The 19,757-nt window shown below is 35.4% G+C and overlaps 1 protein-coding gene across 2 annotated transcripts in view; it reads left to right on the plus strand.

Moving 5' to 3' along the window:
* GLRA3 (glycine receptor alpha 3) overlaps positions 1 to 19,350 on the plus strand; it is a 198,290-nt gene extending 178,940 nt beyond the window's left edge. Inside the window, exons 8-10 of one of the 2 annotated variants that reach the window (XM_042933891.1) lie at positions 2,599 to 2,742; positions 4,974 to 5,018; positions 18,949 to 19,350. In XM_042933891.1, the coding sequence (XP_042789825.1) occupies positions 2,599 to 2,742; positions 4,974 to 5,018; positions 18,949 to 19,227 (468 nt within the window). In that variant the 3' untranslated portion in view covers positions 19,228 to 19,350. The remainder of the gene's footprint in view (positions 1 to 2,598; positions 2,743 to 4,973; positions 5,019 to 18,948) is intronic. The other variant, XM_042933892.1, reaches the window with a different exon arrangement.
* Positions 19,351 to 19,757: the final 407 nt, after the last annotated feature.

Below are 19,757 nucleotides of genomic sequence, written 5' to 3' on the forward strand. Positions count from 1 at the left end.
TCCTTTTTACGTTCCTTTGTTTCACTTCGCTTCTTTTTGTGTTTTTTTCCTATCAAAAATAGTAATACTTTTTTTTTTTATAATTTTAAATGTTTGTTTATTTTTGAGAGACAGAGAGAAAGTGTGAGTGGGGGAGGGACGGAGAGAGAGGGAGACATAGAATCTGAAGCAGGCTTCAGGCTCTGAGCTGTGGGCACAGAGCCCAACACGAGGCTCAAACCCACAGACACGGAGATCATGACCTGAGCTGAAGTTCGATGCTTAACGGACTGAGCCACCCAGGCACCCCAAAAATAGTAATAATTTTTAAATTTCTCTGTTCTGTTGTTTTCTTTTTCCTTTCTTTATATTCTCTTTCTTACCTTTGAGGTGGCAGAAGACAGGAAGACCCTGTGGAGCTAAGGGGGCAGTCAGGGTCAACGATGCTGGCTGGGGTGGGCAGGACCAGAGTCCAGGGGTCAAGGACATGGTCAGGACCAAGGCAGCCAGTGGGGACTTTGGGTGTGAGGCCCGAGTCAGTAAGGCATCTGGGATTAATGGGGCTGAGGCTGGAGGGGGCCAGCGGAATTAAGATATTAGTTACATACAGGGAGACTCTTCAAATATATGTTAAAGATAATCAGACAAGTTTGTCACTGTCCAAGAAAGTGTTACATCAGTGAAAAGAATGAAAGCTAGAGTGCACCCTGTCATATTGAGTTGGAATTAGAGATGCCAGTGTGAATTCATGTTTTCAATATAGATAGATAAATGATAGATACAGAGATAGATGATAGGTAAGTTATATATATGTTGTATATATAATAATAATTATATAATACATTATATTTCTCAATATAATATATATTATATTATTATACATAATTTATATATAATATTATACATAATTATATATAGTATACACATCATATATATGTATATATATCATATATCATATATATTAGTTATTTATGTATGTATATCATTCCTAACTCTGCCTACTAAGAGGGCCTATAAGTAGTTATACCCAGGAAACAATGAGCACACCCAGTGCCCAGATCCTTGGTTTCTAAAAGTCATTCTTCAGTTAAAAAAAAAAAGGATTCTTAGAGAAAGCCCTCAGTCAAATACTGGAACAAGAAATTACAGATAAGTCTGGAATGCCTTATGCCAGAAAGTGAGAAAGTACCCAAATCATGATGGAGACTTGCCAAAAGGATGCATGGCCTAACTTCTAGGGGCTCCTACTGACCCAATCTGTGTAATGTGAGCATCAAAATAGTGATGTTAATGCATGGTAACCCACTGAACAAAATCATTACTTGTCTATAGTGATATAAGTAATGTGGAAGACAAACTTCTCTTACTGTAGAGTGCTAACTAATGAATGTAGATGGAATGATGGAATTTGGAAATCCACATGTGGGAATCATCATTGTGATAATTGATTCAGACAAAAATCACCAAGGTCTAATGGATGAAACTTAATGAGTAAGAAGATATTTATTTACTCAAGAGAAATTGGTAACTTTATAATAGAGAGACCTAGTAGATAGCACCTTAACCAACTGATCAACATTGAGTGCTTTCTGATATGATACACTTGAAGAACAGGGCATCACTGTTCCTATTAAAATCCCATAACCTGAGTATAAAGTGAGGAACATCAAATAAGCCAAAAGTGGGAGACACTAAAAAAAAAAAATATGGTCTGCACTTATCCAAAATATTAAGGTCACAGAAGACAAGGAAAGGCTGACCATAATGTTCCACATTGAAGCCCAAAGAGATCTGACGCCAAGGGACAGCATATAATTCTAGATTAAATCCTGGACTGGAAGGACAAATGTTTTTCTGCTAAAAAGGGCATTATTGGGACGATTGCTGAAATGAGAATGGGTTTTTGGGTTGGATGGTTGTATTTTACTAACATCAATCTGATTTTGGGGGGTGTACTAGAGTTATATAGGAGGAGATTGTCTTTTTCTTTTAGAAAATACACACAAGTATTTTAGGGTAATGAGGCATCGTGTTTGCAAATTCCTCTCAAGCAGTTCAAGGAAAGGCCATAAATGATAAAGATAGAGAGAGAGAAATATATTTGACATTTGGTCAAATATTAACAACTGGAGAACTTGGGAGGTTTTTTGTTTGTTTGTTATTTTTATGTTTTTTACTGTTCCTGCAACATGTTTGCTAATGTTAAAATTATTTCAAAGTAAAAAAAAATAATGAAGAAAACATGGAACTAACAGGTAAATGGCATTGTCTATATTTCGATGTTACTTTATGCTTTCTTCAAGCATTGTTCCAGATTACACTGAAGGTGAAATTACATTTTCAACTTATTTTGTCTTAATCATACATTTGGCCTTGTGCCTCAGTTGACAACAAACTTTATTTAGTAAAACATACATAAGTTTTGATGTATGATTAATATATAAACTTGCAAAATTAATTTCTAAAAAGTGTTTATTAAGCTCAAGAAGTATTGATCTTATTCCTTTCTTCTTCAAGATGATATAAATGGTACAATGTAGAATCAGATGTTCAGTTTTGTACTCAGTGGAAACAACGGTACAAGTCAATTTGCTCACTCTCTCTTTCTCTCTTGGCCAGGTTTCATATGTCAAAGCTATTGACATTTGGATGGCAGTGTGCCTCCTTTTTGTGTTTTCAGCACTTCTGGAATATGCGGCTGTAAATTTTGTATCTAGACAACACAAAGAACTTCTGAGATTTCGACGAAAGAGAAAGAATAAGGTAGGTGATTAAATGCGTTGGGTTCACTGGGATACCAATTTTCACTGGAAAGTAAATTTGTTACATTTAATACAGTGGCACAGAGAGGAAATGGAATCTGAGGACCCAATCATATGAATATTCCTTTGGTTTTGTCAAAAATAGCTTCAGGGAGAAAATGGTGACACCTAGGTCTACTTTACACAACATATCTGGTGCCATGAGAATTTATCAACTTCTTTCTAATGTACTTCCTGGAACAACACCATTTTTTGCTTCAATTAACAAAATATATCATTTCTTACTTGCAGTGTGAGGGTCTTACTGATGGTCTGACTTAACATGTCATCAAATATAACTATTAAAGTTGTTCCTTTTCATCAAACTAATTCCTTTAATTGTTTCCATAAACCAATAGCTATTTATTAATGCTATGATACTCATGTAAAAGAATGTGGAAAAGTTTATGCATACTTTCATGTTGTTAAGTTGTTTATTCTGAAGCTCTATGGGAAACACAAGAAGGTGCTATTTTTGCCTGGCTACACCTGTTAAATGAAACCCAGAAGAAATTGTATTTAGAACATCATTAGAAGACCACAAGAAGTTGTAGAAATAATCTCATAATTGAATGTAGATGTGCAGAATGGGGTCGTTCCCCTCTATTAAGACTTGTAATGTCATCTCTGTTTATATGTGCACATACGTCCAATCAACCCCCTTTGCTTTTCTGTAAGGGAAAATTTCTATTGACCGGCATATCTATGAGTTTACTTCTTTTAATATGAAAGTGCCAACTGACATTTAAAAGCAAATGGACTCACATGCAATAGAGAAATGTCAAAGTTGTATGCACAGGAGAAACTGTGTCTAGAATCCCATATATTGGAATATTTAAGTCAAAACATGTTCAAATCTTCAACAGAGTAGTTTGGTTCATATAGTATGCACTTTTAAGGATGTTGAAAGGATTTAATTTTTTTAAGGATTCCTTATAGTTTCTGAATTATTTGCTGCAATTTATATATTCCTTAAATTTTGTAAACCCCAAGCGCATGATCTCTCAGTACTGAGCAGTAAACATATTCTAACATGATAGTGTATTCAGTCCTATCTATTTGACTCCTCCAAATCATAAAAAATACCCAATTCACAACAGCATGGAAGGAACATCAGGATTGTGATTCTCTGAGCAACACATTGGACTAAAACAGTGCTTGAGCTTATATTTATTTGATCAAGTTGTTATGAAAATAAAAGCACATTATTTATATATTGAAACACATTTTGATGGAGAGATTAACTTTTCTTTATCCTCTTCTCCCCATCACACCCCCATCTACTGGTTTCCTTGTACCTTTCTCATTCTTTTACTGTCTCTTTCCTCTCCTTCTTTCTCCCTTCCTACTGCCTACTTGCTCTCCTTTCTCTCATGACACTTGGCACTGGCTGAAACACTATCACAGGACAAAAAAAATTCTCTATCATAAGGGTTAAGCTTCTGTTTCTTCTTTCCTTTTAAATGACTGATAAAGACCATTTTTTCCTTCTAATATTAATACAAAGTAAAGTAATGCTTATTTCCTCTTCTCATTTTGGTTTGCTTTTTTGCTTTTATTGTCCATTTCTCTACCTCCCTCCTCATTTCTATACAATTTTAAATGTATCAGCCAGGTGCTGAGAAGTATTAGGTACATGGTGTCCAAATGAGGGCTAAGAGCTCGGGCATTTTCCACACCTACCACACATCCAACAGCCATAGTGTCCAATGGGTAACATGATAGACTGTATTGTAAGTCTAGATGCTCAACTCTGGTCCCTCCTCAAAAAGGATTATCCTACCAAAGCAGCTCTTTAATTTTACTACCTATGAGAATATCAGGATACATACTGAAGCCCATTATTCTTTAGTTCACAGAAAGACGACAAGATTAAATTTTCTAGTGAGAGGCTCTCTAGGAAAATACGGAAATGCACAAATAGTAATACCTTATTATTTTCTAACGACCAGTTGAAATATACAGGGAGCAAATAATGTAACTGAGATTCAGTGCAGGAAAAAAAAATAGCTTTTTTTTTTTTAAGTTCATTTCATACTTTGGGGGTTGCATACCTTGCATATGTGAAAATCGATTAATGTGTATGTGAAAATGATATATGCAATTAAAACCAATTGTGCAATTATATTTACTCATATATGACTTGATTCTCTGGTTTCTCAATCCCTCTTGGTCCACTTTACCTTCCCACAGACAGAAGCTTTTGCATTGGAGAAGTTTTACCGTTTCTCAGACACGGTAAATTCGCTTTCTTAACTCTAAGTAGAGGAATGTGGTTATCAGTAAAAAAGCAGACAGCATATTCTGCACCCAGGCAGTGTTTGGTGGGGAAACATAGCCCCTTGCATATTTAAATCCAAACAACCACCATCCCCTTTCAGCTAAGGATATTCTCGTCAAATTCCATTTGTCTTCCCTCACTCAGTGAAAAGATATTTAAACATCCTTCATCTTATCAACTGAGATAGTTGATGGATCAAAATGATTTTTAAGTATATGTTAAACAGAAATAACACATACAATCTTCTAATAGTCTCCATGAAGGAAATAATCATTTGCTTTAGCAAAATTAGTTCAAAAATTAAGGGAAAATTTATTTGCACAAAGAAGTTCTAACTGTAGCCTTTCTTGTCAGAAAATAGAGACCTAAAAATAAGGCAAAAGTAAAATGCTTTCTCCAACCCGTGTATCTTTAGAATCCATTCTTAATGTTGAGATTCTTTATAATAAATGAAAGAGTTTGGTTTTGATAGCAGCATCCTTTGAACTATTTGGTGAAAAAGAGATCACAAGGTCACATGTCCAAGTATAATAGCTAAACAGTTAGAAAGTTAATCTATATGAGAGCATATTATTTGCTTGACTTGGCCACCTATGATATAGCATTCAGTGGTTGAATTGAAACATGTCCAAGCCAAGAATTTGGGCTGGGGAATCACAAACAGTCCAGTCTACTAAACTAAAATTTCTGGAATAAAGTGCATTTAAAAATACCTCCCCAGATGATTCTGGCTCACATCTTGGTTAAGAATACATACAGTGTTAGATGAACAGATAGGAAACATGTTACATTCATCTAATTGAAGGATTCTCAATGTCATAGCAGGTATCTAGGGCCAGTATTATTTTAAAGCACTTACTAAATTTTCTTATAATATATAATTGTTCAACTAATTTTTCTACTAAAATTGCAGATTTGTTCCCAGCATAGCTAGCCACATCTCCTTTATTTTTTCATCCCTGAAAAAAAAAAATTCACTTGATTCAATTACTTTTACTTAATTATCTTAAATATAAATTTTAAGAAAAAATGTAATTGCATTGTATTTGCATAACACAAATAGTAGCCTCTTTGGGAGACAATATACTTAAACCCCTAGTAATTAAGAAGTTAATGCCTATAGGAACTTTAGTTCCTATATATTTAACTAAATATTTAATTTAATTCCTATATATTTAATTAAATATTGCTTTACAAAACAATGCAAAAAGAACTCTGATAAAAAATTAGGTTTACCTCAGCAACCATTATAAATACTTATTTTTTAAAAAGAAACAAAATGGTAATGCAAATACATTCATGGGAAATTATATGAATTCCACTTATTTTATAATATTCCAATCCTTGTGCAAATTTGGGGATGATTATTTTGACTTTCTGAAAACTATTTTTCTCAAACTAACAAGTCTTTGAATTCATCATTTTTAAAACCTGTAACTTGCTTAGAAACAGTCTGAGCAATCCAAATCTTTAAATCAAAGTAATCTAAATGAGTCTAAATGTTGATCCAATACCCTATATTTTCACGAGTACTGGTTTACATAGCTTTTTTCAAGCGCTCTGAATTGGCAGAATAGGCAAAGTAAATAAAATAGCCTCAGTATAAAAAGTTTGTCACAACAGGGGGCCTTATACTAATGTAAATATTATTCCTAGAAAACTTTTAACTTGGTTCAGAATTGGCTTAGCATTGTGGAATCTCTTATATTTTACTTTTTCTCCATTAAGGTATGAGCGAGTGAATCTTTGGTCTATTGTGAAAGAAAACAAGTTTGCTCTTGTATCCAAATTTCCCCACCCCACACTGTCATAGCCTGCTGTGTGCCGAGTACCCACTGCACCATGTCGTAGACGCTTACCCCCAGTGCTGTATATGTGTGGGTGTATGCATGATATGAAAGTGTTTTGGTTAGAAGTTGCTCTTCCCACATGTGATATCATTACTTTAGTCCTGCAGGGTTATAAAGGTGTGCCCAAAATGTTTCTAAATACATGTTATTTGTGGAGAGAAATGGATGATGTGGGGTTGCTTTAATGCATTTGACAAAGCTTCTTCTGCATCACAATGTAATGATGCAATGGTTTACTGAAAGAAAACATATTCACACAGTATTCCAGTACCTCTGTCTTCCTGCTTGTTATTGTGTGTCCATTGCTATTTATATACTCAAATGAAAGAAAAATGAGCCATTAGTTCTGGAATTGAGAAATAACGGCCAAGTTTATATTTTGCTAAGCACAATGGTTATCTTGGGGGATGGGCTAAATGGGTGATGGGTATCTAGAAGGATACTTCTTATGATGACCACTGGGTGTTATATGCATGTGACAAATCACTAAATTCTGTTCCTGCAAGCAGTATTACACTATATTAACTAAGTAGAATTTAAACAAAAATTTGAAAAAAAAAAGATATCATTGACTGCATTTTGACTATCTGTACAAAAGCTTGTCATTATTTTATTGACTTATGTATTTATATGCTGTCTTACCTCAAAAATAACTCAAGGTAACTTCTAAGAATAACAAATAGTTGTTTTTTCTGCCCTGTATAGTTTTTCGGCTCTATAGTTTTAGGACACACACACACGCACACACACACATATACATATCCATAAATATATATATATATATATATATATATATATATATACACATATATATCCATAAATATATTTATATATGTGTATATATATATATCCATACACATATATGTATGTGTATATACATACAGTATTTTGAAGGGATGAGGCTCCATAGACAGTTGAAAGCAATGTGGTACCCATATATATTAAATTATATAATAAAGTTTCCATTTAGCTCAGTTAATGCTATACTCTGGAGTATAAGATATTTTTTAAGTAGGAAAATATTTCCTACAAATTTCTTTGATACATGCCCAAGGAAGAGTAGTTTCCCAATCATTTCAAACTAAATTATATTTGAATGACTCTGATATGGGAGGGGTTCAAAATTTCATCCTCTCAAGTAAACCAAAAATTGTTAGAATTTAACGATTTCCTGCAAACAAATATTTAGGGTCTGTGTTAAACACCGCTAAATCTTGGAGCTATATCCTCTCTGAAATATCTATTTAGGAAAATAGCATTCAATAAAATAATGTAACCTCTACTTAATCTAATTTCACATGCATTATAGTGACTTCCATCTCAAAGTTAACTAAAACACATTTACAGCTTTTTGCATATGTTGCCTATCATAACATATTATCTTATGTCTCCCTTTAATTCGAGTTGGCACTGAACGAATCTGGCATATTGTGCTAGAAATAGATACATGAGTATTTAAAAGAATTATTTCCTTGATTTCTCATCAATCTCCTAAAATGTATGTATTCCATCTTTGTTTTATTTTATCTTAGCGTTCATCTTTTTAAGCCTACATTTTACCATGTAAATAATTTCCAAACCATTTCTGAATCTAATTTCAATATATAAACATAAACTTGGCTAATTCATAACTAATGCATGTCATCAATAATAAATGCAAAGTTCTCATGAAAACTGGATTTTAAATAATTTTATATTGACAATTGACTTGCAACCATAAGGTATTTTTAATCTCGTCTCTAATTGTATTCTTTGAAGCTTTCTATTTTAAAATAATATGGAAATGTATATAGATGTATTAAACTGATATGTATTTTGGAAAAAGAATTTTTAATTCATTCCTATATTTCATCTTACCTCAGAATTTTCTAAGTGATGGAGATTTTCCCAACAAAAATAAGCCACTGCTATGTTTATTAGTAAATTTTTTTTTTCAAAATCCACACACTTTGAAACCCTGTAAATGGAAATGAACAGCAATTCATTTTTCCTTCCTTTGTTACTCTCCTATTTGGCAATTAGAAGTTACAGAAAATTGTTGAAACAGAAAGACCTTTGGCATAATTACTTGACATCTTGATTGTATACAGAACACCCAAAGGCACCTACCAGGGGAGAAACATTAGGATGGAAATAATGTAGTTAATGCTGTTGTACCCCACAGCAGTTCACATAATAAATCATCATTCATGCTGTCGTAGAGTCTTCATGTTTTATTATCACTCACTAACAAGCTTCATGCTTTCACCACTCCCACACCCAAAAATAAGATTTTGGCCATTTTTAAGGACTAAGAAGAGGATAGGAAATAAATTTTTATATTACTTGTATGTTAATATATATTTGTTATATGATGGAGATGAAGTAATTCAACTGAATGACTGTCTCTGCCCTTGGATTTTTTTTAATAGTTTATTTATTTATTTTGGGAGAGAGAGAGGGAGACATAGAATCCCAAGCAGCCGTCAGCACAGAGCCTGACATGGGGCCCAAACTCACAAACCATGAGATCATGACCTGAGCTGAAACCAAGAGTCGGGTGCTGAAACCCCTGAGCCACCCAAGTGCCCCTAGACTTGGATTTTCTATTTTCAATATTTCTAGTTATACTATGCATGTTCCATGAGTCACTCTTTGGCATCACTCTCTAATAAAATGAAAAAGCATGTAGAATATTTCACAATGTGATCTTGATGTTTAATTACTGAAACATTTTTCTCACTTTCAAACTTAGTGAAAACAGGTCTCCTGTATAAAGAATTGCACACTAACTAAATGGGTTATTACGTTCTTCATTGCCTACCCTTCTAACTTGCTTAAAGCATAGTAAGTGATTTTACTTGTGAGTAAATTAAGGTATGTCTTCAATTTTACTTTTTAAATCAGCCATGTTCTTTTGCTCATTTTTTGCTCATTTTAATTCATTCATTTAATTTTTATTATTACCTATATCTTGGGTTGGAAAGTGCCTTACTTTTATCAACATTAAATATTGGCTAACATATAGTGTTTGAGTCAAAAGTTTTAGATGTTGGTCTAAATACTTCACATGTTTGACCTTCAGTCTATTAGAAACTCAAGCTGAAGATATCTCCAGAAAACTGAATTATTTCAAACAAATATTTGAGTACTAATTGGAATAAAGAATTTCACTGCACATTTGCATTTCAAATGTCAATCTTGAGTCAGATTGTAAATTTGGACCATCTAATATTTTTGAGATTAAAAGGATATATTTGGAAATGACTTCCTATATAGCACACACATATTTTTATAATGCAAATGCCCAATTTATTTTCATGTTTTTTAGAATGTAAGTTCTCCTCAACACCTTGTTTTTGTTACCATTACTAGGAAATAAGTATTTGAACAAGACATTTTCATGAGGGAAATGTTTTCATTGAAGTTCAAAGTGTTTCTATTTCTCTAGCACCACAATTAATCGGAAGTATGATGTTAGTGAAACCATATTCCGGATGCTTTCGAAAACAGTAATGCACTCTATCATGCTGTGACACATAATTATGCAAAGTCCATTGCCCAGGATATGCTTTGGCCCATGGTAGATTTAAAAATGGATAAAGATACAGATCATATAAATAACCTTACACATAACATTACCTAGAAGCAGCCTTAGGTAAAACAGAAAATTATTTAAAAATGAAATAATAGTTAAATACTAACACAAAAGTCATCCCAGAGTATGTGTTCATAAACTGCCACTTAAAAATGTAAATTTGAGTGGAATTCAAAAGATGTTTCTTCACTAAATTCAAGCCTGCTTGGATAGATACATTAATGTCTCTTGGAAACGCTTGTAGAATTTGCTGTGCATAATGATCACCTAGAAAACTTGTTGGGAATGCAGATTTCTGGGACAACCTAGGAGTGATGAGTACAAATCTCCACAATTGCCATTCAGAAAACTGGATCTCTGCAACCTGTCCCAGTGATTCCAAGGCAGGTGTTTTGTGGACCGCAGTGTGAGAAACAATGCCCTCCCCCAGGCTGTCATTATTGCATGCACATAGAATGCTGGTGATTTGACAGGTTGTTGCCAAATTTTATGAGGAATCAATGGTACATAAAGACGATTAAATTTAAATTGTTCAAATGTGTCATTGTTCTATGAAAACCGACACCTAGAGGTCAAGTAGCTTTGTTCATTACAGCACGATAGCCCTGATTACAGGTTTGAGAACGCAGTCATGGTTACGAGACAGAAATAAGCTTTAGTCTCATGTCATTTATTTAACTTTTAGAAGGATAAAAGTCAGGAGAAACAGCAGATAAAGTTATCTTCGTCTAATTGGAAGTCCTCACGGGACTCAAGCACACAACATATTTTGTCCCCTCACTCACAGGGAGCATGGATGTCTTCCTAGTTTAAAGAAATAGATATGATCTATCTATTAATATCATCTAATATAAATATGATCTAATAATAGATCAGAAGCAGCAATGATCCCATCAGCTAGAAAATGCAATCATGGGCCCAGAACCATTATATCAGGTATATAATATATATCTGATATGCTATATCAGAACCATTATAATGCAAAAGAAATGTGTGTAAATGGGAATAACAAAATAGCATCACAGCATTGCTCCCAACCCCCCCCCCCCCCACTTCAACCACCAGAAACTAGAAACCTTGTTAAAGGCATTCTTTGTTGTTGTCACTCATACTCAAGTGATCTACACACTCATCCTGTGAACTAGCCAGCTCTTTATGTCCTTGCTGTCCTGTCTTTAGTAATAAGTGTTTTAATTCCTCATTCCAGTTTCTATTTAAATGCCCTCACTCTGTTGCACTCTTGGGCCATTTTGTTCACTGGTCATGTTTAAATGTGTTCTTTTGTTCAATGAGATCTATTCCAGGAGCCCAAACTGATATAAAAATGCTTTGTTCCAAGCCATTAATGGTATTTTCATCTGTGGCTTCTGTTATGGTATAAAAAAAGCCCAAGATGGACTCTGTCTATTTCTGCTAAAATCCACGGAATCCTCCAGGAGCCATAGTCAAAGACCTTAGCATTCCATCTGCCAGCAATGTGTTAGCACTTATCCTCAGGAGATTTAATTCAAAGGCAATTTTCAAGCAATATTTTCCTTCATTAATATTCAGGTCAAGCTGCCACCACATCAATGACACAACAGAGGAATATATTACAGTTCTGTCCATTGTTGCATGGCCTGGACACCATCATGGCTACATCCATGGCCGGTCCAAGACATCTGTTTTGGCACTCTATTCTCCTTCTGAGCTAACAGCCAGGAAAACATTACTTGACTTAATTTAATTATACCCTGGAATTTTTATAAGGAATTTCATCTCCCACCGTGGGATGTTGTTAATTGTTTGTTTAACCCGGGCCACTTGCCTGACCATAAGGCAACGCCACTGGCTTGAGTCAAGAGCTTTGAATATCCAGATATTGCTCTGAGAGCAATACTTCGGATACTGCCACATACACCGGTTCTCAAGCCAGTTCATTTTGTGGACTTACCTCGCTTTCAACTACAATTATTTATTAGACTGAAGGTGTAGTTTAGCTCCTGACCTTCTATGTAAAAATTTCTATTGGTGAACGAGGTGACCAGCTTTGTCTCAGTGGGAAGAGAATCATGAGATTCATACCACTCTGGATAGCTCCAGCTGGAGATTCCATCTCTGGTCCATTGTCAAATAAGCTACCTTTTCATGGATATGATGTACTTCGCCTGAGTAGTTCTCCTTAGCTTGTTCCTAAAGATACCGTTTTCATTTTATCAGGGAACTTAGACTGAAATACCTTTCTGACCTTGCCCATCATAGGATGATAGGTTTTTTAAGCCTAAATAAAGTCTGATGCCCTTTGGGTTCCTTCAGTTTGGAAACTGCTTCTACCAGAGCACAAGAGAGTATCAGTAGTTGCCATTCAAATAGATCAGAGAGATTTCCAGTCTAGAATTCTGGCAGCCGTCTTACAGTACCACTGTTGAGTCTTCTTCAGAAATTCCAGTCTGCATGTGTTTTCATAGCAGATGCCTCTAGAGCTGATGGATTTTAAGGCGTCAGAGAGGGAACTTGGGCTATTTGTTGCCTACCTCAGACCTGTCACAGTTCGTTTGCTCATGTTCCACTTTCAAATTCATTCCGTCTTCCAGTCACTTTATACAAAATGGTCAACAGGTATCAAAATGTATCTGCCAAATTACAAATAGTGTTACATACAAGCTGTTTTTCTCATACAGGGATGCAGAAGAGATAATGGTTTGTCCTTTATTGTTTGTAAATCATTCCTAATGGTTTCCTCCAATTATTTCTGGAAATTGGTCTGATGGGGCTGGGCCCTGAATTCTAACCAGGTTAATTAGTTACCTTTACCTAGTCACATGGGCCACTAGTTACGAAACCCTCCCTTGACTTTCTCCTCAGAGAGAGAAACTACCATTTATCATTAACCAACTTCCTTTTGACAGTGACCTAGACCAAGCTGTTTCAAACCAGTTTGTGATAATAAGCTGGAGATTTCACGTTTCCTTAACTGGGTCTACACCACATGAAGATACACAGTGTCAGGCTTTTTTCTTTGTATAAACCTAACAGGAAAACCCTAGTCCAGTCTGTTAAGTATACCAGTGCCTCGGGGAGCCTGGCTGACAGTGGAGTATGTGACTCTGGATCTTGGGGTTGTGAGTTCAAGTCCCACGCTGGGTGTAGATATTACTTAAAAATGAAATATTTTAAAAAAGGCATACCATCCTCCTTTGTCCTTCTGAAGCTCTTCAGTTTTTACTATTTATCATGGTAGAGGCTGTTGAGGGACTTCTTTAGTGACTCCAAGTAGTCAGCAGTCGGACTGTAGGATATATTTAGCTTTATCATAGACCAGATAGAGCTATTCTAGAGAAAATTAATGAAGGACTTAGCACCCCTGCTCCCACTATTTCTTTAATCAGAACTAAGAGTTTCATTTACTTTCCTGGAATCTTTTTTTTTTTTTTTTTTAATGTTTATTTATTTTAGAGAGAGAGAGTGTGTGAGCCGGGGAGGAGGAGAGAGAGACAGAGGATTCACAGCAGGCTCTGCACTGAGAGCAGAGACCCAATGCAGGGCTTGAACTCACGGAACTGTGAGATCATGACCTGAGCTGAAATGAGACACTTAACACACTGAGCCATCCAAGTGCCCCGTACCTTCCTGGAATCTTGTACTGTTTAATAGTCACCACAAAGGAAGGTTTAAGCAATTCTAATGGCTTCCCATTTAGTACATCCAATTGTAACTGGGCTAGGAAACAACTGCCCGAGATTAAGTTCAAACCAGAAATGGCAAGATCCCTCATGCATGTGTCATGTCCTTTCCACTTATGCATTTAGCCAAAGGTGATACTATCTGCTGGATATTCCACTCCGAGCTGGGCAAGGAGAGCCCAGCCTTCAAACCAGTCTTCTTTGTTTCAACTGCCTTCATGGATGGAGTAAATTCAGCAGCCCATATCAGTGCCTTTTGTTTCCTTTCCCCACCGGCATCATTGATTTAACTTCTGAGATGAAAGCAGCATATTTAACAGGGTTCCTTAAAGGAAGCAGCTGCCGGAACTGGAACAGATTTCCTTCCTCCCAGCTGGCAAAAATGTGCCAGGAAATCTTTCATAGGACTCCTGTCAATTTTCATTCTGTGTCTTAAAAGCCACCTAAAGAGAGCTAATAGATTTACCTCTGGCCATGATCTTTCTTGTGAATAGCCCACCGGCAAAACCCGGCATGGCAGCTATAAAAGCAAATGTACCCATGAATCATGTGTAGCTTCCTGCCTTTCGAAGGAGAAGTACATGGGGAACCCACGCCTGGAGGACTCCCCTAATCATAGTGTCTGCCAGAGTTTAGGTCAGAGAATGTGGTTTGGCTAGGCTCATTTTTATTTATCACATGGCCAGGCCAGGTTTGCTACTTCCCTTAACGTAACTACTTCTGCTGTTCAATGTCACAGCAGTGGGAGAACCAGGAAGCTGGTCCTCAGCATAGATTCATACCACCCCAGACTTTACCTGCTCCAAAAGGGTTATTGGTTACATGCTGGCCAGTAGCTGCAGCACGTTAGAAGTCAGCGTTCACAGCTAACATTGTTTTTCATGCTGCGGTGTATATATATATATATATATATATATATATATATATATATCCCACGATATATATATATATATATATATATATATATATCCCACGATATATATATATATATATATATATATATATATACATCCCTATGTCAATCCTAGAAAGCATAGACCACAGATATCAGCTGGTACTTCACAGTAAAGAGATCCTGCTTCTTTATGTTATAATTGCTTCATACAAAATGGTAGCCACAAGCCACATGTGGCTATTGAGCACTGGAAATATAGAGTCTGAGGGGCCCCTGGGTGGCTCAGTCAGTTGGAGCCTGCTTCGGATTCTGGGTCTCCCTCTCTCTCTGCCCCTCCCTTGCTTGAACTCTGTCTCTCTCTCTCTGTCTCTCAAAAATAAATAAACCTTGAAAAACATTTAAAAAAATAAATATAGAGTCTGAACAGAAGTGTATTAAAAATACATGCTGATTTCAAGGACTTAGCATGAAATAAAGAATATAGAAGATCTCCTTTTTACTTTGAGTAAATATTTAAATCATATTAGGACATACTAAGTTAAAGAAAATGTAATACTGAACTTAATTTCATTGGTTTCTTTTAACTCATTAAAATGGTAGATAGTGTAAAATTTAAATTGAAAATTATACACACGGTGTTCATGTGTGGCTCCCAGTATATTTCTATTGGACGGGACTACACAATACTCACTAGTTTCCAGTGTTGTTGGCCTAAGGTTGCAAAGAAGTAACATCAGGGATTAAATGCAATGTTCTTCCAACTCCCAAGTGGACTTACAGGCCATGAACCTGCTTGCTTTACTTGCTCTAATTTCTCTTTCTACCAAGTGGTTTCCGTTTCACAGATAATCAACTAAATAGGAGACAAGAAAATTGTATTTTGAGCCATTTTCCCCTCGGTTTTATCACCCTGGTCTCCTTCAGTTTTATCTCATTAATCACCCGTCTACCAATTCAATAAGGGATCATTCTGTGTCTTCCACATTACGAGAGTAAGATTTATCCCCAGTTATTTTCCGTGGGACTTTGGCTATCTCAACCCCAGGGGGGATCAGTATCAACATTCTTATCAAATTCCCTCCCTGAACTTTGGGCCATATTGAGTCTGAAAGGATCTGAAAGCCAGGTCAGCTTCAGTTACCACCGTTGAAATGCGGGGTTAAATGTGTCAATCAGACCCTCCAGACACACTGGGCTTCACTCAGTCCTACAGGAGCATGTGAGGCAGCCGGCACATCAGAGGTAGCTTTTTCTCATCTCCCCAGGAGGCAGGGCAGTTACTCATGAGCACAGCTGCTTTGGGCCTCATCCACAGGCGCATGTAGACGCGCTGCCACGGACAAACGTCAGAGCATATGTTATCACATTGACACAAAGAAGCCACAGCCCTTATTTCTTACCAGACTTGTCTACGTTCTGGTCACGTAGCCCAAGGGCCTTCAGGCCATCACTCAGCGGTGCCCCGCGCAGTAAATGTAGCAAACTCCACCTTCCCCATTTAGTGAGCTCTATTGTTTTCAAGGAAATGATGCTGAAAGGATCAGAAGTCGTTCATCAGCCCAGGCCTGAGATTAACCCTCTACTCACAGTTAGTGGAAAGATGCCATGGAACATAATGTGGTTGTTCACTGAATATCTTAAATCTTGAAAAGATTGTCTCTGTTTTGAGATGGAGAACTGGAGCGGGGTGGGGGGTGGGGTGGGTGGAGTCTCTAAGGGTTTGAACATAGTTAAGTTCTTCCGAATTGATGGTTAGAAAGGTAGTCAATGGAGGTAGGTGGTTAAAGACACAAACTTCCAGTTATAAGATAAATAAGCACTAGGAAAGTAATGCACAACATGATGACTATAGCTAATGCTGCTGCATGATCTACAGGAAAGTTGTTAAGATAGTAGATCCTAAGAATTTTCATCCCAGGGAGAATTTTTTTTTCTCTTCTTTTTTTTCTATCTATATGAGGTGATGGATACTAAAACTACTGTGATAATCATTTTATCGTATATGTAAATCAAACGGTCATGCTGTATACCTTAAACTTGTACAGTAATATATGCCAGTTGTTTTTTAGTAAAGCTAGAGGGAAAAAATAAATGGATTCTACTTTACTAAATACAGTAGAATCCTAAAATTCTAGCATTTTTGTAACCCATCTCTTAATTGGTTCAACTAATATGTCAACACCTCATTGTAAATGCTCATTGAGAAATTATCTTTTGTCCTATTTTGAGATGGCTTTTTTTTGGACACATGGGTTGATATAGGTTAAAAGGCTATTTTATATATCCTTCAGCATTCAGCTGATTTGCACCCAAAAGTTGTACAAATTCTCCAATGATCTACACTTTTTTTCTGAAATGCAAACAACAGCATGATTTCCTAAATTATAAGGAAACTGTCTTAGCACTTACAAAGGAACAGCTTAATTTCTTGTATATCCACTTTTTTCTGGGACATAAAAAATTCAAGGCAAATAATAATTTAGCCTTAAAATTTCCATGGAAACTAAAAAAAAAAAAAAAAGCCAGTATAAATGAACATCTTTTTTAAAGAGTACTGAAAATTCAGTTTCCAATTTTTATAAGATTACAACAGCAGTTAAGTATAATTAGGATCATCGGCATTTACTTCAGATTTGTTTCCTCACAATTCAATTGCTTATGCATCTTACAGTTCAGCTGTTTCCCAAGAATTATTTGTTTTTATTTTTCATGTGAAATTGCCTTATTCCATTATTCCCAAAAAACTATTTCAAACATTATTACATGAACTTTGATCATCTTCTCATGTTCAGAATCCATTTTAATTTCCATTTTTCAGTTTCATATTTTGTAATATACATTTTATTGAGCCTCTGCTTAAACAGACCCAAAATAATTTTTCAAGAGTTTGAGCCAATTACTTTTGTCTCCTATATTACCATTAAAAATTACTTTCATAAAAGGAGAGCTTTGACAACTTTAAAACAACTTTAGAAAATGTCATCTTTTAAACTTTCAGTTTTAGTAGCAAAAAAAACCCCTAATTAATTGGCAGTTGTCTATTGTTACATTATAAATAAATGAATTAAATTAAGTTATTCATTAATGAATTTCATTATAAACTCTAAATGCCATGTTTTCCTATCATGAACACATTTCATTTATCACATTTTTATTAAGTAAATTTTGGCTTAAATTTTGGTTTTCTTTTCACGTATGTATATGGAGAATTCTTTAATTTGCAACATTTAAGAGAAAGTTGACAATATCTTTCCAGAACATGAAATAAACTTCAGCCAAATTTTATTCATAATTTCAACTCAGTCCATGTACCTGAAAAATAATCGCATATAAACTAGAATATATGACTATCTTAGAGTCTTCTAGATGATTTAGTGTAAAACATAAAAGTCACGTTAGGTGAGGATAACAAAACCCAAACAGCGTTCTTGAGCTAGAGTGTATTTTCCAATGAAGTCATATAAAAATTATAGGAAATAAACATTAAAGTTTGCCTCTATGAAAAAGCAAAATCCAGTCAATGATCTTGATATTTCCCCCTTGACATCATATTATTTATCCACATTATGTAAAAAAACCCAAAAACATATGAACAGGTATAAGATCCCAATAGATTCCTTTGCTTGCTCAACTTATTTATATATTGTAGCAATACGTAGATAATACCAGAATGTTTAGTTTTTCCAATAAAACATATTATTTGAGAGTTTCATATTTCTTAATAGACACGTTTATATGATGCAGCAGGATAAATCAGTAAAACTTGAATGGGAAACAAAGCAACTCAATCTTTATATGCTTGTAACCTTTATCGTGATAAAGTTTACATTACAAATCCGAAATGCCTGTTATACACGCTCTATTCCATGACTCAAGTGTTTTCTTATGTTTTTCTTCTGACAGGATGATGAGGTAAGGGAAAGTCGATTCAGCTTCACAGCCTATGGAATGGGGCCATGTCTGCAAGCAAAAGATGGTGTGACCCCAAAGGGCCCAAACCATCCTGTCCAGGTAATGCCGAAAAGCCCTGATGAAATGAGGAAGGTCTTTATCGACAGAGCCAAGAAGATTGACACCATCTCTCGAGCTTGCTTCCCATTAGCCTTTTTGATTTTTAACATTTTCTACTGGGTTATCTATAAAATTCTTAGGCATGAGGATATTCATCAGCAACAAGATTAAGCCTCCGGGGGCATGCAAGTGCGAACGATCAATTCAAAGGAAAGTTTCTTTGCCATGGGTGTGTGTATGTGTGTGTGTGTGGTATACAAATAAGGACCATCAAATTAAAGTGGCAAATGGGAAGGTATTATTATGATTTGCTCTGCAAAGTCACAGGCATATTAAGAGGCTTTTAATGGATACAAAAATATATACTATGAGGATTCTATTTCATATTACTTTAAGATTATCTGTCCTTTCACAGTATATCATGTAAGTGGACATATTATTGCCAATGTGTTTGTGTTGTTATATAATGTCACCTAATAGTACACGTGAAAACTTCTTTGGAATTTCTTGCTTTTCAGCTCAATGACATTAAATCTTACAAAAGTAAATTTTGCACAATTAACTTTATAAATGGAAAAAGGGAAAATGTTGAAGACTTTAAACATCAGTAGCTTGAAGCTTTAAAACATGTTCTTATGCTATAGTTACAAAACAGAAAATAATCAGTTAATTCTGTAGAAAACTCACGCCCTCAGAGGATT

This window comes from Panthera leo, chromosome B1, assembly GCF_018350215.1.
Source record: "Panthera leo isolate Ple1 chromosome B1, P.leo_Ple1_pat1.1, whole genome shotgun sequence".
NCBI classification, from domain to species: Eukaryota; Metazoa; Chordata; class Mammalia; order Carnivora; family Felidae; genus Panthera; species Panthera leo.